Source organism: Abrus precatorius, unplaced genomic scaffold (genome assembly GCF_003935025.1).
Source record: "Abrus precatorius isolate BTA unplaced genomic scaffold, Abrus_2018 Scaffold6, whole genome shotgun sequence".
Lineage (NCBI taxonomy): Eukaryota > Viridiplantae > Streptophyta > Magnoliopsida > Fabales > Fabaceae > Abrus > Abrus precatorius.
The window spans coordinates 12,720,834-12,745,668 of NW_020874406.1; the positions used below are offsets into that span (position 1 = coordinate 12,720,834).

The 24,835-nt window shown below is 32.3% G+C and overlaps 2 protein-coding genes across 2 annotated transcripts; one reads left to right on the top strand and one right to left on the bottom strand.

The window, feature by feature from the left end:
• The first annotated feature begins 4,822 nt into the window (after positions 1 to 4,822).
• Positions 4,823 to 14,589, top strand: LOC113870195 (protein HAPLESS 2). The gene is made up of 18 exons (XM_027506791.1): positions 4,823 to 5,005; positions 5,118 to 5,261; positions 5,549 to 5,637; positions 5,737 to 5,776; positions 6,244 to 6,301; positions 6,383 to 6,443; positions 6,952 to 7,030; positions 8,378 to 8,520; positions 8,998 to 9,187; positions 10,168 to 10,248; positions 10,331 to 10,431; positions 11,058 to 11,175; positions 11,738 to 11,770; positions 11,876 to 11,969; positions 12,073 to 12,176; positions 13,136 to 13,251; positions 13,927 to 14,027; positions 14,114 to 14,589. Exons 1-18 carry the CDS (start codon positions 4,823 to 4,825, stop codon positions 14,587 to 14,589), a joined length of 2,211 nt encoding a protein of 736 aa, XP_027362592.1.
• Positions 14,590 to 15,390: 801 nt separating this feature from the next.
• Positions 15,391 to 18,362, bottom strand: LOC113870196 (cytochrome P450 87A3). Its single transcript, XM_027506792.1, has 9 exons — positions 18,169 to 18,362; positions 17,727 to 18,048; positions 17,476 to 17,625; positions 16,867 to 17,118; positions 16,662 to 16,751; positions 16,469 to 16,547; positions 16,126 to 16,232; positions 15,611 to 15,738; positions 15,391 to 15,517 (listed from the first exon to the last, which is right to left on the bottom strand). Exons 1-9 carry the CDS (start codon positions 18,360 to 18,362, stop codon positions 15,391 to 15,393), a joined length of 1,449 nt encoding a protein of 482 aa, XP_027362593.1.
• Positions 18,363 to 24,835: the final 6,473 nt, after the last annotated feature.

A 24,835-nucleotide genomic window follows, 5' to 3' on the forward strand; every position in this document is an offset into this window, starting at 1 on the left:
TCCATTAAATAACCCTCGTTCAATCAACATGACGAGTTAATGTATAGTGAGATGCGAAAACTAACTCGACGTGAATGAAATTGAAGAATCAATGGATTAATCTTAAAAAGAGGATGAAATTGGGATCCAATATTATTAAGAAATAAAGTAAATTCTATTCATTTAAAAAATGTTCTGACTAAATTTTAACAATTTTTTTAAAAAGACTTATTCAAAAAGTAATACTTTTATAAAAAAAATAGTAATTAAATATTTTTATATACCACAATACAAGAATGGGATTTAAACTAAAAAAAAAAAACTAATAATTGTATGTCAGCATACCAAAGGAATTTGAAACCACTGTTAAAAATATCATATAAAAAAGTCAAAACAAACAATGTTATAATATTCAATTTTTTTAGATTTTTTTTATATATCTATACAGCATTTTAAAATTTTTTTTGCAATATTTTTTATTATATTATATTATTTATTTCATTTTTTTCTATTTAGCATTAAGTATATACAGTTATAGAATATAACAATTTTTTTTAGTTTCATTGATTTTTGTCTTTATTTTTGTTTTTGTAATTTTCAATTGAAAGATAACAACTTGGCATGTATAATTGGACTCCCAGCTCCTAAGATACGGAGATATCAAGATATTAAAAGGACAAAATTTAAGTGTATCATGTATATACTCTTAATATTATTTTTTATTAAAAATAAACTTTTACTTTAATAATGTATGTTAACCTTTAATATTGATATATTGATTTTCGTTGTTGACTTTATTGTCCATGTTACTAATATAAAACTGCAATTGTAATTGAATAACAACATTAACAATATTTATAATTTATTTCCTAAATTTTGTCCATAAAAAATTGAGTAAAATTGGATTGATCAAAATAACTTGGCTTGCATTAGAATAATAACTATTGGACACTACGAAGGTGTGAGACAAGTATAGGAAAATGAGAAATAAGAGAATTAAAATGAGAGAAGAAAAAAAAAAAAAAAATAATAATAATAATAATAATAATAATAATGAACTGATGAGGAAAAAAAAGATAAAAAAGGAGAGTAGATATAAAATAAATGTAAGCAAAAGAGACATAAAAGGTTAAAACTGTATATAAGTTCTATTTTTTTAAAAAAATTGCCATTTTAAATAATTTTAAGTCCATTAGGCTATAATATTTTTTTTTATGCCAATCTAATTATATTATTATTATATCTTTTATATATATATGCACAAATTATGAGAAATAATTTTATTTAAGTTTATGATGCCTTTAAGTCATTTAAGGCATTTGAAGAGAAATAAAGTGGCTGCAAGATTAAAGCATTGAGGATAGACAAAGGCCAAGAATACCTTGCCTATGCAGATTTCTTTGACCACTATGAAATTCAATATCAACTGATAATCAAATATACTCCTCAACAAAATGGAGTACTAGAAAGGAAGAACAAAACGATAATGGACATTGTGACACTACGAAGGCTAAACAATTGCTTAGGAAATTTTGGGTAGAAGCAGTTTCTACTATTGTGTATATTTTGAACAGGTTTCTAACAAAGAGTGCTTGTGATAAAACACCAAAAGAAGGGAGTGGAAGAAAGCCCTTAATTCATCATCTCAGAGTTTTTAGGTGTATAGCATATGCCCATGTACTAGATCAACTCAGAAAGAAGCTTGATGATAAAGGAGAGAAGTGCATCTTCATCAGTTACAATACCAATTCAAAGGCATACAAGCTTTACAATCCGATGACAAAGAAGGTAATTATTAGCAGAGATGTGAGCTTTGATGAAGAAAGAATGTGGGATTGGTCTTCCAAAGCCCAAAAAAAGCCTGCGATAATTCCTGAAAACTATGAAGAGGAGAATGGACATGTAGATTTAACACCTAATGAGCCATAAACATCATGCAGACCACAGAGGCAACAAAGACTACCAGCCAGATTGGAGGATTATGTTGTGGGTAATGATAATGACTCATTTGATGAAGAAATTATCAATTTTGCCTTATTTACAGACTGTAAGCCTATAATATTTGAAGAAACTTCAAATAATCAACATTGGAGAAAAGCAATGAATAAAGAAATTCGTGCCATTAAGAAAAATCAAATATGGGAGCTGACAGACTTACCAGCAGATAAAAGGCCAATTGGAGTGAAGTGGGTGTACAAAACAAGTACAAGCCCAGTGGAGAAATTGATCTTTTCAAAGCAAGATTGGTAGCAAAAGGGTAAAAGCAAAAATAAGGTATTGATTATTTTGAGTTATTTGCTCTTGTAGCGAGACTAAATACAATTCGTATGCTTATCTCTCTACTAGCTCAAAATAATTGAAAAATTCATCAAATGAATGTTAAGTCTGCTTTTTTGGATGGTAATTTAGAAAAAAGTGTATGTTGAACAACTTACGGGATATGAGATTGAAGGCAGAGAAGATAAAGTCTACAGATTGAATAAGACATTGTATAGCTTGAAGCAAGTACTAGGGTGTGATATAAGAAGATTGATTCTTATTTTGTGCATAATGGTTTTCAAAGATGTCTATTTGAACATACTCTGTATATCAAATCTGTTGACCTTGATAATATTCTTATTGTGTGCCTTTATGTTGATAATCTAATCTTTACTGGCAATAATCCAAAAATGATTGCAAAATTCAGGAAGACCATGATTAAATATTTTGAGATGACAGATTTGAGCCTAATGTCATATTTTCTTAGCATTAAGGTCATACTGCAGGATGATGGAATTTTTATTTCTCAAAAGAAGTATGTTGTAGACGTTTTAAAGAAATTTAAGATGAAGAACTCAAAGCCAATCTCAACACATGTTGAAGAAAAGTTGAAGTTGAAAAAAGATAGTGATGAAAGAAGAATTAATTCAACATACTACAAGAGCTTGACTCGAAGCCTCAAATATTTGACTGCTACTAGACCATATATTGTCTTTGGAGTAGGACTGTTGAGTAGATTAATGAAAGAACCATGTACATGTCATTTACAGGGAGCAAAGAGAATTCTCAAATATATCAAAAGTACTCTGACTGAGAGAATTTTTTTATGCTAACAATAATAATATAAAGCTTGTTGGATATACAGATAATGATTAGGTAAGAGATGTTGAAATAAGAAATAGCACGTTGGGATATGCATTTCATTTAGGCACTGGAGCAGTATCATGGTCCTTAAAGAAACAACCTCAACAGATGAGGCAGAATATATGGTTGTAACAAGCTGTGTTATACAAGCAATGTGGATGAGAAAAATGCTTGAAACGATGCATCAGAAACAAAATACTCACACAGTGATATTTTGTGATAACAAGTCTGCAATTGTACTTGCCAAAAATCTAGTCTTTCATAGGCAGTCCAAACACATAGACATTCAGTTTCACAAGATCTGAGAGCTAATAGCTAAAAAAAAAAGTAGTAATTGAAACTATTAATTGAAGAACAAGTTGTTGATATTTTTACAAAGCTAGTGAAAACTGAGTCATTTTATAAGTTAAAGAAAATACTTAAAATAATTAATGTACAAGCTTGATTTAAGGGAAGCAATGTCCGTAAATTAATTCAAACTACCAAAGTTAAAAACTTTGACCAGTTAGAAAATATTTTCATTAGACCACAATGCATACAAGCTGCATTGCTTTTCTCTTGACACTTATTAATTTTAGACATTACATAATATAATTGGACAGCATGAAGACAGTTGTTACATTGGTAAAGCTGATTGTAGGCACTGAAAAAATTGTAGGCACCATTCAATTAGAGTCACATGTTAAAGTTTTTTTTTTTTTTACAATTCTTTCTTAAGTGGGTTTTCTAAAATTAATATTATAATGTTTTGTAAAGCCTATCCAATACTTATACCGAGAGTAAAATCAATTTGAGATTGAAATAAATATATTGAGCAAAAATTCTCTTTTCCTCTCTCATTTCCGTTGTATGTGCGTGTGAGTGTTTTTTTTAAAATTATATCCCAATGATATCAAGACAAAATAATTTATTTAAGCAAAAATAAAACCAGACATCAAATTCTTGCGTTAATTGATGCGAATCCATATTCATCTTATGTGTATTTTTCTAGTTTTTGAAATGAGTTCGTCTATTAGCTGCAGCCTTGGAGGGAAACAGCCACCTTGGATTCATAATACAAGCCAAAACATTGAATAAAAAGGAAAAGGTAAACATAATAATATTAATGATTTAATAAAAAAATGCAACCAAAGTTTTGCGTGTTGCATTATAGCTCTACAATTATCAAGGCAATTTCAAGCTACATACATGTCATATAACTTTTTTTAGGATTTAAAATAACGTAAGATTCGTTGAATATTTTTTTTTTAATAAATATGAAAGCACTAATTTAGGCATTATTAAATTTTGAGGATAAATTCGCACGTGACCAAGTATTAGAGAAATATTGTACACATCTTTCCGTATATATTTTTTTAGTCACAAGTCACACACATTGCAACATTATTATCCTTGCACACCTTAAATACATACGGAATTAAATAGATTTATGTAACTTGAAGGATAAATATCAAACTAAAGAGTGGGCGACGAAATTTAATTTATAAGTCTGATTTTACATGTTAAAATAAAAATAAATTTGTAAATTAGTATTTAAAATTATAAATCGAATGTTTTAATTTGTGGAGATTTCGGTAACCTTTTAGCCTGTTTCATTTCCGTTATCCCCCGCAGAGAGAAGTAAAAACCGCCAAACCGTCTTTTATTCTGTTTTGCCTGTCGCTCCCACATACTCACACATACGTTGAAGTCCAAAATTGAGAACCGTAACCACCAAAAAATGGCATTGCGTTGCCGTATCATCTTAATCATCTTCTTACTTCCTTGCTTTCTTTTGCTCCATGTCGCCGGAGTTCAAATTATCTCCAAATCGAAGCTTGAGAAGTGCGAGAAGAACTCCAACTCCGACAATCTCAATTGCACAACCAAAATCGTAGTTAACATTGCCGTTCCCAGTGGCGCGGTAAATCATGTTCATTGAGTTAATGTTCCGTCAAATAAATTAACCACGCTACGCGGTACGCCGTATGTTTTCTTGTATATATATATTTCGAAGCTATTTTGTGACGGTGCAGAGTGGAGGAGAGGCGTCGATTGTTGCAGAATTGGTGGAAGTAGAGGAAAATTCAACCAACAAAATGCAGACATTGCGGATTCCTCCTGTGATAACGGTCAACAAAACTTCTGCTTATGCGTTGTATGAGTTAACATATATACGAGTATGATACTTCACTTATCTTTCTCTTGTTAAATTTATGCTCATTTTTCACAGTATCTTATCGAACAATATGATACAGGCTGTGTACTGGTACATTAGCCACATTAATTGTTGGAATGTATAAATGGTGACGATAATTTCTTTTAAATAAATTATCGAGAATTGATCTATCATTTTATTGTTATGATTTTTGAGAATTCTATTTACAAAGCTAATGGCTGTCAGAGGATTGTGGTTGATGTAGTTTGGGATTTCGTATGATTATCAGTTTAAGTTGCTTCTTAGCAGGATGTTCCTTATAAACCTGAAGAGTATTATGTTAAGACACGGAAATGTGAGCCAGATGCAGGTGCAAATGTTGTTAAGATATGCGAGAGGCAAGCCATATTTTATTGCTATTTTATTTTATTACAAGAGACTAATTAGAGTTTAAGACTACTGATTTCACTGCTTGGTTTCTGGTGCTTGTGTTGCAGACTGCGAGATGAAGAGGGTCATATCATTGAGAACACCCAGGTGGCCTTTGAACTCCTACGTGTTTTACAGTTATAGTTGACACGTACCAGTCTTCACTTCTTATAGTTTATTTTTATTTTATTTAAGCAATTGGTCCGCTATGAAGCTATCTTGGTTGCGGTCCCTGCCTTCCATGTGATGGTATTGATGTGTTTATACACACATCAAAACTATGTTTCACTATTTCTCCTTTTGTAAAGAATTTTTTACAATCATCGATACTTTCTTTTTAAATTTTTTTTTACTGTTTTTTTTTTTTAAATCGTGATGCTCTACTGTGAAGGAAATCTTAGTTGGGTTACAATTTACATATTTGCGCTTAGGGTTATGATGATAATTTTAAAAGAAGCTATTAGAAAAGAAGAAGGAATTTTGTGCTTAATTCCCCCTCCTCCAAATATTCTCTGGCATTCACTTTTCACTTCTGATAAAGGTTTGACATATCTCCCTTTCCATCTTTAATGTAGCCAATATGTTGTCCATGTGGCCCCCAGCGTCGGATGCCTTTGTCATGTGGAAACTTTTGTAAGTGCTTTGCTCTTGCAGCATTCTCTAAAATTTTAGGAAACACAGAACTAACAAATCTGGGTGAAATTGTTTAACTAGTTGACAAATTGACAAAAGGAAAGGCCAACACTGCACATTGTGTCCGTTTTCCAGGTGATTGGTAAGATTCCACCCTCCCCGACCTTTTGTATTCCAACTGTGATTGATTTGGGCTATCCTGGTTGATATATGGTCTTAAATGGCCGTTGTTTACATTAGGATGATTTTGTGCTATATAGACTTGGAGGAACATAAGAAAACCATGTTTATATTAAACCAATATACAAATCAACACCCAAATCCCAAACCTTGTTTTCTAAGTTATCTTGTCAATATATTTGTTTGAAATTTTTCTGTTTTCATTGCGCATGAACAGTTTTAGATTAATTTTTCTTTTCTATTTCCAGATTTAAAAATAAATCAATTAAAAAAATCAAATAACTTTTAGTAGATCTTCTTGTAATTTTAAGAATTAGATAGAAAGGCCAAAAGTGAGAAAGATGCAGCACACCTGAGTATAATTTACTAGAATGAGTCTTGTTTTGATTGTAACGATCTGAAATTTGAAAGCGCGAGTGACTTCCTAGTTTTAGTCATCAGTTACAACTCAAATTTCCTTCTCAATTCAGGTTTCATGTTTTTGGCATTGGGCGCCGAACATTGGGATTCAGTGTTCGAATACAGGTGAAGAGTGGAACTAAAGTTTCGGTATGTAATTATTGATTTCCTTATGCATCAATATTAAATTTAAGTGCGTCATTTGTCTTTTTTTTCCCATAGAAGACCGTGTTTTGTCTCATCTCATGTACTGGATTTCTCATCATCCTGGGTAACTTGGATCAGCAACACTAGTTTTCATGTATTTCTTTTCTTTTTAATGAGCAATAGCTAAATCACAGTCCTTTTTCTCTTTTTCACATTCATTTGCTAAACTTAGAATAGCATTTTTTTGGTCTTCATCTGTAGCTTTTCTAAGTAACCAACCAATTTAATCCTTGAAAATATCTAACATGTGTATTTTACTCTCTGGGTTTATCTGTGTACGCAACTTAGTACTTCAAATTTTAAAACGCATAACATGATTCTTTTGTTAAATCCCCTTCATCAGAGTAAACAGCTACCCCTGAATCAGCATGTTAAGTCTCTTAATGTTCCGTTAAATGCCGCTTGATAAGTTACTCCACATGCCAAGCGGTACCTTTTTTACTCACAAAGTTTTACCTTGGAAATTCTTGTCCCCAATTACTCAATTGTAGAGAAAAGAGGAAGCATCATACTGCATCGTAATATACTAACAGTCAGCAAAATGTTGGTTTACAATTTTTATATGATCTCTTTGTTGAGGTATTTAAATGTTGGTCATTTTATTAAGTTTTTGGCGTCACATTGTTTGAACAAATTTAGTTGACTTTGGTATTGTGCCAGTGAGGCATTAAACAGATACATAGGCGCTTAGTCATGTCAAGGCGTAGGCGCGCTAAGTCAGCAATGCTAGGGATACTGTTCACTTTGTTGAAGGAGATTAAATAGAAGAATTAACTTGTTAGTTTTAAAAATTTTGAAGACTAATTTGTATGTCTGAATAAATATAGGGATGGATTGCAAGCCGTAGGTTATTTCCAGGCTTAGAATTCTATGTTTAATCCATTATAAACTGATTTTACTTTTTTTTTTCTTCCAAGCCTTCCTTTTTTTATGGTCATTATTTGTCTCTTAAAATTTACCCTTTTTTTTTTCTTGTTTCTCCATTCAACTGGTTAATTAATTATTGTTTTTCCCCAACTGTTGTAAACAAAGACGATTCACAATTTTTATTTTCTTCAATCTTTTTAAAAATGTTTGTTTGAGGCCATAACCTGTTAAAAGTCGGTTAATTGAGTAAAAGAATAATATGTTTTAATTGTCCTTTATGTATGATATTATGTGTTTGCAATAGAAAATGGGTGGAAAAATATTGAAAGATGCATGCATACATATTATACAATATTGGTTTTTCTTTTTCTTTTCAGTTTGTATCTAACACAAAATGTTGTCCGTCCATAATTTGGCTTATAGGAAGTGGTTGTGGGTCCTGAAAACAGAACAGTGATCTCTGCTGATAAATTTTTGAGGGTTAATCTTATTGGAGATTTTGTTGGGTATACAAATATACCATCTTTTGAGGATTTCTATCTTGTTGTACCAAGGCAGGTACGCTTGTTTTAATAGTTACATCATAGTTGACCTCGATCGATTTTAGGTGTTATAACTCTTTGTTTGGCATATGAACAAAATATAATATGTTGGGAGGAAAAGGTTGAACTATGTTGACTAGCTAAGAGGTATCATGATTTCTAGTTGCCAAAATTGTTAGCATTGTAACTATATTTACATATAATAATTACGACCTCTATGTTTACTTTCCAGAGATTTCCTGCAACATTAAATAATATTAGATAAATGGTATATAGCATGTCCACTTTTAATAGTTCTGGTAGTCTTCTCTCCTACCTAGGTCAGGCACTTTTTTAGTAAATGTAACCTTTTCCCCATTTTTACTACAGACCAAACACATTAATTTTGGCATTATTGGTGTTGTTAAACAGTGATGAAATACTTTTACATAGTTTTGGCATGACTCACAAGTTTTACAAGCTTAAACAAAATATTTACAAATTTTTCTTGTGGCAGGGCAGCCCTGGTCAACCACAAGATTTAGGGAGAAACATTTCTATGTGGATGCTACTTGAAAGAGTGAGATTTACATTAGATGGTATTGAATGTAACAAAATTGGTGTCAGTTATGAAGCTTTCAATCGACAACCAAATTTTTGCTCTTCACCCTTTTGGACTTGCTTGCATAATCAATTGTGGAATTTTCGGGAGGTTAGTACTACAATAAAAACAAATTCTTCTTTAACTCATATTCCTATCTTGCTTTTTGGGTTTCATCTCCATCCTTTTCTTTTCATTTTCTGTTTTCGTAGCAGTATGAATTCCAAGTAGGAGTCTTTCTTTAGTGGTATACTTGTCCTTCTTTCCTGTGCAGGGACAACAGTACCCGAAAGCTTAATTTGTTAAACAGGATCAAGGACGACTTTTAATGATTCTGACACCTAACGTTGAGCACATGCATGCGCACACAAACACTGATGTATGATTTTAAGATGTGCATGTTTACGTTGATAAAACATAAAAGTTGTTTTTATTTATGTTCAAATATCCAATATTAGCTAAGAACATGACCAATATACTCATTATTAAGTTTTAACAATCCTTCTTTAAACTAGCTTTTATCCGGTTTGAATACATTTTTAGAGAAATCTTTGTACGAGAAAAAAATTAATATAAAAAATAATTAAATCTCCTCTAATAAGTTAGAACAAGTTTGTTTTATCAAATTTTAGAGAAGTTAAATGAGAAAATTTATAAAAAAAAAAATACAAAAGTATAAGCGGTTCCTAATTTACAAAAAAGATTTTTTTTATATTGATTTATTTTCCTATAAAGACTTCTCAAAAATTTATCTTTTCATTTATAATATGATATTAAAACTTATCTAGTCTTAATATTCAGCCATGTTAGATGTTTAGTTCTATCACCTTTACACTTCAGATGTCTAATATTGAGAATTAAGTATGTGTTAAGATGTTTCATATTAATTAAAATTAAGAACATAGCCTAAATATTCTTTATAAGATTTGAAGAATCTTACCCCCTTTTTAGGTTTTGGAGTTCAGTCAAGCTTGATCCATTTCTAATGATTTCAAATAAGATATTGATTATCCAATATTTTAACCAAAACTTTTTATGCAGTTTTCTTATAGTTGTTGAAAATTTGAAAGGAACTTTCTTGACCTTAACAGGCTGACCTGAATCGAAAAAGTAGGAATCAGGTGCCACTCTATGGTTTGGCAGGAAGGTTTGAAAGGATAAATCAACATCCAGTTATGTCACAATAGTTTTATATTTATATTTTAATATGGTGTCTTGTATTAGAAATGAGTTTTTAATTTCATTTGTCTACAGAATGCTGGGATTTATTCTTTCTCCATCGGGATTACAGAGGTTCTTAATACAAACCTCGTGATAGAATTAAGTGCCAATGATGTAGAATATGTTTATCAAAGGTATTATTATTTCCTTCGTGTGTGTCTTTCTATATATATAATTTTAAAATAGTGTCTTTCTTTATAAATTATCTATGTCATGGATATGGATCTATCGTGGCTTTTTCCTTTGCACTTGTTTATAAGCACTATATCGCAAGTGACTGAAAACACAGGTTTTTGATAATTTGTCATATTTCCTTTTGAAAGTTGATGTGAAAGATTGATTTGTTTTAAACGAGATTGTAAGATGACAAAATTGTTTCGAGATGCTGAACTCTAGTTGTTCATTGACGAAATTGTTTCATGATATGATGTTGAACTCTAATTTTTCTTTTTTCTTTCTCGATGGGGATGGAAGGTCATTTCCTTTCACTTTTTAATGTCTTGAATCCGGATTTCCAATTATTAAGTAGACATAATGAAGTTCCTGATCATAAATAGACATACAAATCTTTAAAAAATTGTTGTAATATGTGTTGGTACATAGAAAATATTTGAAAAATGATCATGAAAAGTTTCCAACCATTTTTATTTTTATTGACACTGGAATGTCTTTGGTTTGTCGTAAACTTATTATGTCCAGCAGGATTAGTCTTTATAGTAAAACTTTTCAAAGTTTGTTTGACATGCTTCCTTTTCTCTAGGAGCCCTGGGAAGATTACAAGTGTTAGCATCCCGACATTTGAAGCCCTAACTCAATTTGGTGTTGCTACAATCACAACCAAGAATACTGGTGAGGTGGAAGCATCATATAGTTTGACGGTAGTCAGCTGCTCTATGTTGTGCTTCGTGGCATTTATTTTTGAGTTTTTATCTAGTGCTCCTTATGCTTAGACAATGGAATGTTGATTTGATATTTTTTTTATTCAATGTCAAATATGCATTATATTACTTTCTATACTTGTGGCAGAGTTCTTTAAGGCTTGAAAGCGTTGGTGAAGTTCTATCTGTTTCTTTGCTTATAAATTATAATATATGATAGGAACCTGGGATTGTTGTAAAATTTTAATGAACATCTAGCATGTCCTTTTTCGTTTATATGGGTCCGCAATTGTTTAATTATCGCGGTATCTTTAACACTTCATCTCACTTTTTTTTGCATGCCAGTAGGATTTCGGAGTCCGTTTGGTTAAATTGTCTCTAGTTAGTTGAATTGACTGCACGACATGATTAGGAATTTAGCAGATGCATGCTACCCTAGATGCTTGTGTTTTTTTATGGTTACAAAAAAATTGGTTTAAATATATTTGAAGTTTTCATGGCTATAATTTTCCCGAGGGTCCAATAAGCTTTTAGTGCTTTGCTATACTGTGTTGTCTTGCAGTTTAACTGCTCCAAGGATATCACCCTGATGGAGGTATTATGCTGAAACATGCGTTCAACTCTAGCATATTGTTTTTTCCCCTCCTTCTGTTCTATAATTTCATTGGGCTTATATATACTTTCTTTAAAACATGTTTAGGAACATTTTTTAATAATGAAGCCAAATCAGATTACAACTCAATCATTCAAAATCTACCCAAACACTGATCAAGCTTCAAAATATTTCTGTGCAGGTAAAGCTGAAGCTTAGGGTTAATGCATTGTTATTTGTTCTGAGAATAAGGAAAATAAGTGATGTTTACTTTGTGTCTTTTTTTTTGGGTGTTTTGAATGAAGCCATATTAAAGGACTCTGATTATAATGAAGTAGATAGAGCTGAATGTCAATTTGCTACCACAGCAACTATTCTTGACAATGGAACACAGGTTTGTTCTTTCCCGGTACCAGAATTTTGAATGATTTATTGTCTATGACATGAATATTATGGGATTGCTTAATCCACGTAGCTGACTGCACTTGGCTGAGAATAGCCTTTCGTTGCTATTGTTCTACTTGTAGTCTCCTATGACATGAAATTTATTCAAATTTGCATACCATGTTATGATGTCTTTAAAAGTTGTAGCAGATCATCATGTTATGAGAACGATTTTTTTCCCTCTAAAACGAGAATGGGACCTGTATAGGTGTATTCAACACAAAAAATGCCTCCATGTTCTAGGAATTATTAGGGTTCACTCTTGTATGAAATATGATTGATAATGCATGTGATTAATTTTGATGTGATTAAAAGTTTATGTTTGACTACCTTTCTAACCTATTTTGACGTTATTTGTTAATTTTAATTTGTTGCCCTGGTTTTGTAGTATGTGTTGTTGACTAATACGCACATTCTAAAAAAGCTATCAATGCTAAATGATTTTGTGTTGAAGACATTTTAATTCGAAATTTTTTTAAGCTATATCAAGGATCAGAATCCAAAAGTGGTACAACTAAGTTGACATGGACTTGAACACCTATTGCAGCAACTACCACAAAGTGAATATGTACTGCTTTACTATTAACTAATTGTCTGTTGCTCTCATTTGAAATTTGCCATTTTTGGTATCGGTCTCTGGACCAAACTTTTGGACTGTAAGATATGATCAAGAAGACCTTACAGCAGTACTTTGATCTGCAGTTTTATTGCAAAAATACATTTAAAACTGTTTCTAATAACTCAACTTGCTATTAATAAGCTATAAGCAATCACTAATAGAATGAGCAAGAGGACAAATGGTATTTAGTCGTAGTCTTGGCTCTTTCCCATTAATTGTTCTTAGCTTGTTATCGGTGATATTATGAAGCTTATGACAACAAAATCATATGATCTTGCGGATCACTATATCATCTATTACTTCAGGGTATGCCTTTTCAACCACCAGAAACCAGTATAAATGGTTTCTTTGATTCTATAGAAAGCATATGGAATAAACTATGGACAAGCATAGTAGAATTTATCACTGGAAAAACTTGCAGGTATTATTTTCTGCTACACTTTGCAGGTTATTGATTTAAATTCTAGCATATATATAAAACAAAAACAAATATAGGTTTCTTGAAATTTTGTATCATCTATACTGAAAATGAAATTTATTCTTGGGAAATATTTAGAGCTGCTTTGATTATAGATATGCATTTCATTATCGAACCCCTCGCTCCCTCCCCAATTTGGTTAGAAACTTCACTTGTTAATTAGAGATGAGTAACATTGACTATTGTGAGCATGTGAAATAATTTATTTTTCATGAAAGCAATCGTTGGGATATTCTTTCATTAATTTAAGCATAAATGTAAAAGAAAAGTAGGATTATTAATGGTGAAACTATTATTCAACAATCTAGTGGGTAACAGTGATACAAAAGTTGGTGCACTTATTCAAGATCGTGTGGATCAAACCTTCCTCATTTGCTTCGTGTTCTTAGATATGTGGCAATGAGTTTTTGCTATATTGGTATCTAGTTCTGTTCTTAGTGATTTTAAATAATTTGTTTATAAACTTGACTACAAATCACCCACACATAGAAGAAGGGTGTTGGAAAATCAATAACTATTGCTTTCTTAACCATAATCTTTGTTTAATATTGATTCATTTGTGTTGACTAATTATTGGTCAAATCTCTTCCCCATTCTTTGGTTTGGGTGGACAAACAGACAAAAATGCTCTGGGTTTTTTGACTTCAAGTGCCACATACAATACGTATGCCTAAGTTGGATAGTGATGTTTGTTTTGTTTTTGGCAATTTTTCCGACAGGTATGGCTTGTATTTAATATTTATTAGTATACTATAATTTGCAAGTTCAGAAAACACCTTAAAATAAATATTCCTTGAAATTGCAGTGCTTGTGCTATTATGGCTTTTGCACCAGAAAGGTCTATTTGATCCTCTTTATGACTGTTGGGAGGATATCTTAGGCACTGATGAACAGATTATCATGGACAAACGTATGTTTAAAATTGACAAGGGCCATCACCGTGTTCGTCATGACAAGCATCATAAGCAAGAACTTAGGCACCCTAGCTATGGTGCTCAATATAGGCAAAGGACCAATTATGAGCATAAGCACAAGCATTCTGAAAGGAACTCTGATTATTTACGCCATGTTCAAAAGGAAATGCACAAGCATGGACATACGAAAAAGTACATGGATGATGTGTTGCGTATTGATCCTAACAATCCTGCACATCAGAGACACAGAAAGGAACGTGATAATTCAAAGGGACTAAAAGTGAAAAGGTTGAAGCATAATAAATTGAGGCTAGAAAATTATGACAGACACAAACAAGTTCTGTTAGACGAGCCAGCGGATGGGTAGAGAGAGTTGTAGCTGTCATTTAGTTTCGGACCATGATGTTTTAGAGCAACTTGTTACCTACCTCAGAATCCTAGTTACGCTTTGTCCTTTACTTTCTTTCTTTTCTTCGTTTCCACTAGTCTATCTTGATTCCTTCTTCATTTCTATTACTTTCTAATGGGGTGGGGAGCACAACAATTGAGGAAGGTAAGTTATTGAAAGATAGAATGTACTTCGTCGTCATGTGGGAGATGTTTTTATAGCAAAGATGGAGTTAATTTGCAATTTGATCCCTAAAAATGACTTGTATAGCTTTGGTCTGTCAAGTGTTAAACTTGTTTCTAATAGTAATAAGAAGTATAAAACTTGCTAATAAGTTTACCTTACTGAGTTGTCAATTTATAAGTTCTGTATCCCTCTTATTAAAAACTTCAATGATGCAGCAATACAAATTGTGACTTTCAAGTACCAATTTGTATATTAACAAGGATATATATAACCTGAAACATTTACATCACTTGTTACCAAGTATAACTTGTCTTCCCCTCCCTTGTTGCCTTTTTTTTAAAGGTAAGGCATGTCTTGTTTTGGGTCTAGCCCATTTTTCAACCCTCCCACCCCCCTAGTATATCGAGAAGAAAGTCTAATAAAAACAAAAATTTTAAGTGACCTAAACAAAACTGGGTAAGAGACCGTTATGGTTACTTTTCTGGCTTCCGTGACAAATACGTTGTCTTGTGTGTCTCGAAAAAGCCAATGATTGGGAAGATGACAAGCCTAAATTTCTACCATATGAGTCTCTTTCTTGCAGAGTTTTGGTTTCTAATCTGTATTGGCAAATTCTGGTTCCTGCTTTCTTTCATCTTTCTCCATGATCTGGACGTGAAAGCCATTGGGAAATTGTAAACCAGGAGTTCGAACGATATTTCCTCCGTTGATGGGTCGCCACCTGAAATATTCAGATGTTAAAAGGAGGTACTTTGCATCTCAATTTAAGTTCACTCGAGGACACACGCATGGCGTTGTCATTTCATAATCTTACCGGTATTTCGTGACCAAGCTATGAAGGAAAACCGCCATCTGAACCTTAGTGAAGTCCGTTCCAACGCAAAATCTCATGCCTCCGCCAAAAGCCATGAAATGTTTGCTGGCACCATTTAGTTCCACTCCCTGTAAGTAAGCCCATTTTTAGGCGTCATTAAGGTGTAAAGGAGAGATGTTGGACGCTTAACATCTAAATTCGTAGTTACTTGAAATAGTAATAATAGCCAGCTTGTCGTCAATGGCTAGAGCAGCCAGTTACAACAATTCATTTGAAAACTTTGAAAAGGAAATGACAAAATACGAGTCTCTGGTTATAAGAACATAATTTTTGTTTTTATTTTCAGTAGTAATGATTAATTTTTTCAATAAAAATTACGAGAGAGTATTAAAAAAGACATTTTACTGTTTTTTTAATCGTTTGTTAAATATTTTTTTTAAAAAGAAATGAAACCTTTATAATTATTAATAAAAACATAAAAATTTCTTTAAATAAAAAATATGCCTTAGACGCACCTCCCATCTCCACGGGTTGAAGGCAAGGGGATCCTGATATTTCGCTGGGTTTAAGTGTACAGCCGGGGGACACACCATGACTGCCCAACCTGCTGGTATGGTATATCCTGCATGTTCACCATATGAGGTAATGTTGTCAGATATACTGCGCTTTTCCATTACTTAAATTACAAGCTATGTGTGCACTGGACTAAACCAATAAAAGTTTATAATTATTTAAATTCGAGTCCCACCAAATAAATTGAATTTCCTAAGCAGTCCAATAATTGGTTGCATATCATATCATAAACTGTCTTTTCGTAAGGTGACTCATATTTGCGCAAATAAGCAATCACATACATACCCTTAAAACTAATTTCCCTCAGTGCCTTCCGGAAGATTCCTGGAACTATATTTGCGAGTCTCACGGTTTCATTTATGAACTGCAAATTGTCATGGACTTTTAAATGTTATGCATGCACACATAGAAATTAACCCAAAAATTGTCTCTCATTGGAAAGAATTTTTTTTTTTTTTTGAAGAAATTATTGATCCACCTGAAATGTAAATGTCATTGATTTGTATTCTTTCCACGTGACTCCAGAGTTAGGATCTTCACGTCGTTTGAGGATAGCTTCATGTTCTTCCTAAAAGCCACAATACCCGAGGGCCCTTTAATTTAGGAGAGGGTCAAAATGAAGGACGTGAAAAAGCCATAAAAAGTGGTTCAAATATATATATTTTTTATTATTTTTAACATACTTGTAATTGCTTGAGCACCAAGGGATGGTCAGAGAGTAATTTTATGGCATAAGTTAGAGCCAGAGAAGTGGTTTCAAAGCTTGCGAAAAGGAGCACGAACATAAGGTCCAGAGCGATCGCTTCAGTGAGGATAGTTCCTTCTTTCTTAAGTTCTTCAACAACATAGTCAAAGAAATCCTTCTGCTGTTTTCTATGCATTTCCCGTCTTTCCTGGAGCATGTTCTTCAGCAACTTCATTGCCCTTTTCCTACCCTGAGAAAGATCAGAAAAGAAACAACAAATAATTTCAATCTTTGGCATCAAAAGAAACGATCTTGTATGATTAAAAAAAAGATGCACCTCTTTCATGATTTCTAATGAATAAAAATTATTTTTTATTAAAAAAATATAACAATGCATTTTGTAATGCATTTTGATAAAACTTGTTATTTATTTATTTCTTAATACGAACTTCGGGTTTGAACTTAGGTGATGTTTGGGTGGCCCAATTACTAAGATGAAATACCAATTACGTTCTCTAATTATGGCAAAAATTTCAAAGAAGGAACTCACATAACATATGAGGTGATGTAAAATCAATGACTAGTGTTGGTGGGATGATGGACTTGCCTGAAGACATTTGTGATAATCTGTCCCTGGAACGTTCAGAGGGAAGGATATGAGTCCTCGTATAAATGCAACAAAGTTGTCCCTTAAATTATCCGAAGAGGTGGTCGAATCATAACTGATGAGTTTTTTCGCAGTCAAATCAAATATCATCTGCTTGGGTATACAATATACATAGCAAACCGTGGTTTAGACATGAAATGATGGAAGGAGTATACATAGCAAAACAAGAATTGTTAGTGTAATAATTTTACCCTTGCTGTTGCCTCCTTCAAATCAACACTGTCCTGACATGACCACTGCTGTAATGTTCTGCACGATGTGTGTTCAACTTCTGAGAGCATCTTTTTAAGGCTTTCAGGACCAAACAGATTGAGAACCATGTTCTTAAGGTACTTGTACATAAATCCATGTAATGAACCTACATTTTGTCGCCCAAATATCTGTGTGAATGTTTCTGGGTACCAACTCTGGAACACTTGCCCCTCTTGTTGGAAGATGAAGTAATTAAGATCAGGGTCTGTTGATACTACTACGGGTCGTCCAACCAAGTTGGTCTTGAAGATTGGTCCGTATCTGAAAGACGCAAAATGGATTATCATATATATATATATGTAAGTTCAGTTCTCTAAAATGGGAGAAGAATACTTCTAATTGACCAAAAACGAAAACTTGCATTGCAGATTAATAATATACCTTTTCATTCTCTGCTTGATGAAAGGAGGAATGTCAGAAGAAGCGTTAGGGGAGAAGAACTGTAGGGTCTCACCCAGAAGGGGTAAACCCATTGAACCAGGTGGGAGTGTTCCATTGCAACTGGGATTTCTCCATCTATAAACCCAATGTGTTATGCCTATAATAATCAATGCTCCAATACATAAAGCCCACATTTTTTTAGATAAAATAAAAAAGGAATAGAACTCAATTTTGAGAAGAGAGGAGACAATATATAGATTAAAAAGAATGAAGTGCTGGAACTGATTGTTTGTAGAATGTAAAAGAATGGACAAGTTCAGAGTGGCAGGAACGAGGAAAGGCTTAAAATGGGGAAGGAGGGAAGAATGGGCAGAAAGGAGTAGACAGTGGTGGCATGCATATCAGCATCCCAGAAGATGTTCTTAAATAGGCAGGCCAATTCTTAGAAGCAGTTGAAGAAAATTATAATATATTAATTTTGGCTTTCCTTTAGTTTTTCGTGAAGTTGGTTGTCCGAAAAAGCTGTACTAGTAGTTGGAGATAGAATAGAATAATTGGAATTATATCTGTCTATAGACCACTTATTGCTTTGTCAACGGCATATATGATGTCTCCAAGAGCCTTGCATGATATGAATCTTACTGGATGCTTCCTCTTCCCCACGTCTTCCCTCATCAAGGCAACTATTTTTTTTTCTTTTGCCTTTTTCATTATCCTGATTGTGGTACAGAGTCCCGAAACTGAAGAAGCACGAGGCAGAATTATGGCAGTTTTTTAGGAGATTTTTCGGGTATTTCCTAGATTCGATGATGAGTTAGAGGCTTCAAAGAATCTATCTGACCAAACTAAGCATCTCAAGTAAATCTTCCATGATCCATTAAATGCTTCAAGTCCTAGACTTTCTAATGCCTTGTCCAACTTGAAATATTTCCAATATCTATGCTAAATTCTCAATCTGAGTCAATCTGAGTGATGTTGATGCCCACAAGAGGCATACATACTTTTCTTGTTCCTTTGTTCTTATGTGGAGCAAGATCTTTTCATAGATCTTTTTTCCTCAGCAACCAAATGGATAATCTCATCCTAACCAAAATGTCATGCCTTAAATCTCAAGATACACGTCACTAGTGATTCCCATTGCCCATGGGAGGGTTCTTGAAAGTGCATCCAACAACTATACTACATGGTCTTGTTTTTACTTTTTTGTGGTGACAAAATTAAACAGAGGCTAATGCTAATCTAGCTAGGTCAAAACACTCAAAAAAAGAAAAAAGAAAAAAGCTAACCCAACTATTTCATCTGGTATAAGAGTTTTACTCATTGAGCACCGCCCCATCTGCCCATTGAGCCACGGACTTGACCAAACTGCAGCAATCACCACGATATATAGGTAGGTCACTGTGAATTATGACCGAGCATCTTGGCTTTTTAATTATCTTAATTTCAATTAGGTGTCATTGTCACTAGAGTACTAGATAACTTCTGTAGATAAAATAAATCAAGTGTAAGTGGACACAGTTAAAAGATTATTGTCCACTCCATCCCAAACATCTGCCATAAGGTTTTATAATTCCTTTACATATTGAACAGAGACTTAATGATTTCGGAAACTTTTAAGATTTTCAAGGATAGTATGCGTGTCATGCAGCGGTGCTGCATTTGAATGAACTTAAAAGCATCACTAACCGTGGTATGTTTCTTCATTTTGGAATTGTATACAACATAATAAAAAATAACAAGTGACTTGGTTTTAAAAGAAACGAACAAACAATATGAGTATATTAAATTTTTACAAAACTTTAATTAATCAACTTTGTAATGTAACAGCAATAAAGATGGCTTTAAATAGATATTTTCTTGGGCACTTTTTTAAGAAAACCCTAAAGCACTTGCACATTATTTCATCTTTTTAAATATATTATGGTTAAAAATGTAAAACATCATACATATGATATCAGTCAATTAAATTACACACCAAAACTCACAAGATCCCATTATAATCATAATTAAGGAGGGGGGGGGGGTTAGTATGTCGATACCTAAAATTTGATCTCATCAATGCTTAAAAATAAAAATGGTATGATGAGTAGTCTTCCAAGAGGATGACAAAGATTGCTTAACTGTTTGGCATAAACTTGAAAAGGTACTGTTGAGGAGGAGCATATAATGCCAGATCAATGAAGCCTATTTAATTCTGGTTCATTTAAAGGGATATGAAGTCATTGAAAAGGTTTCGCTAAAGAATAGATTGGAAAATGCATATTTTTTAATCACTTGGGAAATTCTAAGGTTTTGTAGGAAGTAAAGGGTCCTACTTGTCTGAATGTGAATGGCATAAAATCTTGTGGTGGGCACCCATGTGCAGCTGGTCCACTTCAAAGAGATCTTCTGCACCATATTCCATCGATTGATGCATTGGTTCCTTGGTTGAGTGTACCCTTCGATAGTTGACTCTGGATTTGATGATGCGGGCTTGATCTTATGTATCTATCCAAAAATTTTGTGTAACCAGACATTACCCTGTCTACTGGCTTGGGCGTTCTAGTGTCTAGAAACTTCTTCTGGTACAGAATCATTTTTTAATCCTGCTGTTAATGTGATTGATAAGAAATTAATAAATAATTTTTGTTATCAAAATTATGATAGAAATCTATTAAGAACATTTTTTTTTTAATTTTTAACTAATATTACTACAATGTTAATACTTTTTTTTAATATATAAAATAGGTTTATTTGCCGTCTTATACTTAGCTTCCGAACAAACTTCAGAACTTTTTTTTTTCTTTCTGTATAAGAGAAATGCCACTGTAAAAGGAGACGTTTTTAGTTAATGACGTCCACTCTTTACGAAACAAACATTAATATCGACTCTTACACATTTTAGTAAGTGGCAAATAAGATTAAAAAACATACAATTTTGTGATTTTGTGTGTATGATTATCCATTAAAATCCTTTAAACATGTGTAAAATTTGGTTAAATATAAATTTCGTTTTAAAATAACATGCACATTATTTCTTATCAAAGCGTGAATTGAAGTGGACATGCTTGTAGATTTAACTTAGAGTATATTTGGGAGAAGATTTTTTTTTGAGGGGAAAGAAAAGGAGGACTTATTTTTATATTTTAAATAAATATATTTAAAATTAATAATTTTTAAAAATAAAAGATATAAATTAATATAATAACAAAAATTTAATGTATTAACAATATATTTGCTATCTTAAATAATATTTAATTATTTTAATATAAAATTTAAAAATAAATCCTCCCTTCTTTTCTCCCCCAAAAATTTTCTTCTAAACATACTCTTAGACACGTCACATTTTAGTATCTTTTGTAATTTTTTTTACCCTTTTTTAATTATATATATTTTTTTTATCAAACATCAATAATGAAGGTTATTGTTAACTTTTAATATCACTAAGCACATTTATAAAAAACATTTCTTTCCTTTTATATAAATTGTTGGAGAAATGGAATAATAACAATAATACAAATAAAAATGAAAAAAAAAATTTTATTATTAAAAGATCATTATAAAATTTTAAAATATCACACTACTTTTATATAATTCATAACTCTCTTTTATTGTGTTTAATTGTTGCAGTAGTTCTTATTGAAAGACACTTAAATGCATGCATATTTATATTAAATAACAAAAAATTTAAACCACAAAATATGAAGCATTTTAGTCTTATTTCTCAGCTCATGAAACAAGAAAAGGAATGCATTCTGTTGGTATCTTTTGTTATCATTATGTGGTTGGAAAAACTCAACAATTTTTTAACAAACAATGTGTTTACATAATTTAAACTTTTTTCTAATAATTATCTTGGTAAACATATTTAATGCATTCTTATCTATGTGAATCTTCACCGAATTCATTACTTGTTAATCCATCATGACATGTATCTAATGATAACAAATATCAATGTGTTTTGTGCAAGAATAATACATTAAATTTTTACTCAAATCCAAAAGCACTTTGGCTATCACAATATATCATGTACATATTTTGGTCGATCACAAGGTTTTGGAGAAAACACTTTAACCGTAATATTTCTTTCCTCATTAACTACTGCTATATACTTTGTCTCTGTTGTGGATAAAGCAACACATTTCTGCAACCTTGATTGCTAGGACATGGTTCCCCTTGCACAAGTGTATATGTATCTTGATGTAGATTTTCTACTATCAAGATCTTCAACAATATCAACATTTGTATAACCTTCCAAAATTATATCAGCTCCTTTGTAACAAACATTTCTTAGATGTGCCCTTAAGGTAACTAAGAATCCATTTAACTGTCTCTCAATAACATGAGCTATATTTGACCTCGTGCATATTATCGCATATATCAAACTTTCAATTGTTGAGTGATAAGAAATTATTAACATTTCATCCATCTCCTCTTTAGAAGAGAGACATGACTTCTTGCTTAAATTGAAGTGATTAGCCAATGGTTAACGTACTGGCTTGACATTCTCGGTATTGAACCTCTAAATCGCTCATTCAACATACTTCTCTTAGAATAGTGATAACTTTCTTACTTTTCTATTTCTGTAAATGTGTATGCCAAAAATCTACTCAATTGGTCCTAAGTCTTTCATATCAAGACTTGAAAACTTTATCCTTCAAATATTTTTATCCTTGTAATATCCTTACCTACTATTAATATGTCATCCATATACAATAGCAATACCACAAAGTTTTTCCTTAGAAACTTTTGGAAGTAGATACACTGGTCTGCAGTTGTTCAAGCACTAAGTTTAGGCCAACAATCAATCTAAGAATGGCACATAGTGATGCTATCTTTACCACATACTAGAAGATTTTATCAAAATCAATTCATTTCTTTTGGAGGAATCCTTAAACTACTAGTCATGTCTTGTGCTTCATTATCTTTCCATTACTTTCTTTCTTAATCTTGAATGCCCATATATTCTTTAGCACATTCTTTTATTTGGGTATCTCAACTAAGTCATAATTGTAAAGAATCCACCTCATTGTACATAGCCTGTAACCATTTCTTATTGTTTGAATGAGATAATACTTCTTTAAATGTAAAATCCCCAAATTTGGTCTACTCGTTTTGGATCGCCCATTGTTATTTAGTATCTCTTTACTTTATTTCTTTTACTCTAATTTAATGGTTGTTGCGAAATAAGATATTTTATATGATTGGTTGATTTTCAGCTCATTTAATTGGTTTGCGGTTCTTGCTTGCATAATTATTTTTTTATGTGATGATGCTTAATGTATATATATATTCTTTATACATATGTCTTCATTGTCATGTAGTGGAATATTTTGAAAACCCTAGGATAGCAAGACAAACCCTAGGGCAAAATTATTCGGTGATCAGAATGAGTGGACCCCGCTTTGCCATTATTATTATTATTATTCTCCTAATCTATTTTATTTGTTTATATTGTATTTTCTTATTTGAGAGAGAAGTTGCACGTGTGACTTTTTGCATTCCCTGGCCATTATTAATGACACACTCTTCACCATTAATACCCACTTAAACCTAGTCATAATATATATGAGCCTTTTGTTTTCCATATAACCATGGGCACCTAACTAGCCATTTATTAGGAAATAACTCCTTTTCACATTATGTTTCACGTGAAGGAGAAGTCCAAAGGACATTCTTACACTTACTCTATTTTTCCTTTCCTTTATAATAACCGAAATGCATTAATGCTTGAGAAAGAGAGAGAAACTCAGCCTTAATGACACAAATTGAAACCCTTAATAATTGTATTTAATGCAAATTTTTGTTTTCCTAGTTAGCTCATTTATGAGCAGCTGTCCCACCATAAATCACCACAATTTACGTGGCAACTATTTGAAAATTTCCCTCTTAATTATGCAGCTAAAATTTTATTAATGTTTAGAAGAAAGAGATTAGCCTTAACCACAAAAATTAAAGCCTTCATTCCTTCTCTTTAAATATAGACTTTCCGTATTCCCAAACACTTAATTAGGGCTGACCGTCCACCATAATTTAACATTAATTTCATGGCCATTTATTAAAAAAAAAAAAATTCCTAATGAGTGTGCCTTGATTTCACTTAACCGAGAAAATCCCCCCTTTATCCTATTCAATCCGTCATTAAACCCTACATGTTTTGCCTTCCACACATCCAAACCTCCATAGGAATATGAAGGGACATGCACTTATTCCCTCCCTAAATAAATTCAAACCTGTTGACCTGCATTAAATGCTCACCTCAATCAAGGCCAATCCACCATTCAAAATTATCTCTTAATAATGATTGATTCTAGAAACGTGCACATAACATTAATCCTTATCTTTTCCACTTTCTTTAATTTCGCTGCATTTATTGCCCATCATAGAGGTGTTTTGCATGCACGAGGCTCAAAGGAAGGTGCAACCCTTCACAAGGGTAAGCCAAAGGTCACGCCTATTCAAATGCCTAGAAAATGGAGGGAAAGAACACGTGCCCACCCAAACTCTTTGTGTGGGTTTCTTGACCATCACGTTCCTTTAAAATGAAAGGACACCATATGCAACTCATACTTCCCTCATAGATCACATTCATGCTATATAAGCCCTCCTTACTCTCATGTGCCCTTTTTCTTTTTTCTTTTTTTAAAAAAATTCTCTCTTCATCACCGCAACCTACCAAGGAGAAACA

Coding starts and splice junctions, on each gene's coding strand:
- LOC113870195 (XM_027506791.1), top strand. CDS start 4,823: ATGGCATTGCGTTGCCGTATCATCTTAATCATCTTCTTACTTCCTTGC. Junction 7,031..8,377: donor AGAGTGGAACTAAAGTTTCG/GTATGTAATTAT, acceptor TTTGGCTTATAG/GAAGTGGTTGTGGGTCCTGA. Junction 11,176..11,737: donor AAGCATCATATAGTTTGACG/GTAGTCAGCTGC, acceptor GTTGTCTTGCAG/TTTAACTGCTCCAAGGATAT.
- LOC113870196 (XM_027506792.1), bottom strand. CDS start 18,362: ATGTGGGCTTTATGTATTGGAGCATTGATTATTATAGGCATAACACAT. Junction 17,119..17,475: donor ATTATCACAAATGTCTTCAG/GCAAGTCCATCA, acceptor GATCTTTCTCAG/GGTAGGAAAAGGGCAATGAA. Junction 15,518..15,610: donor AGCTTGGTCACGAAATACCG/GTAAGATTATGA, acceptor TGAATATTTCAG/GTGGCGACCCATCAACGGAG.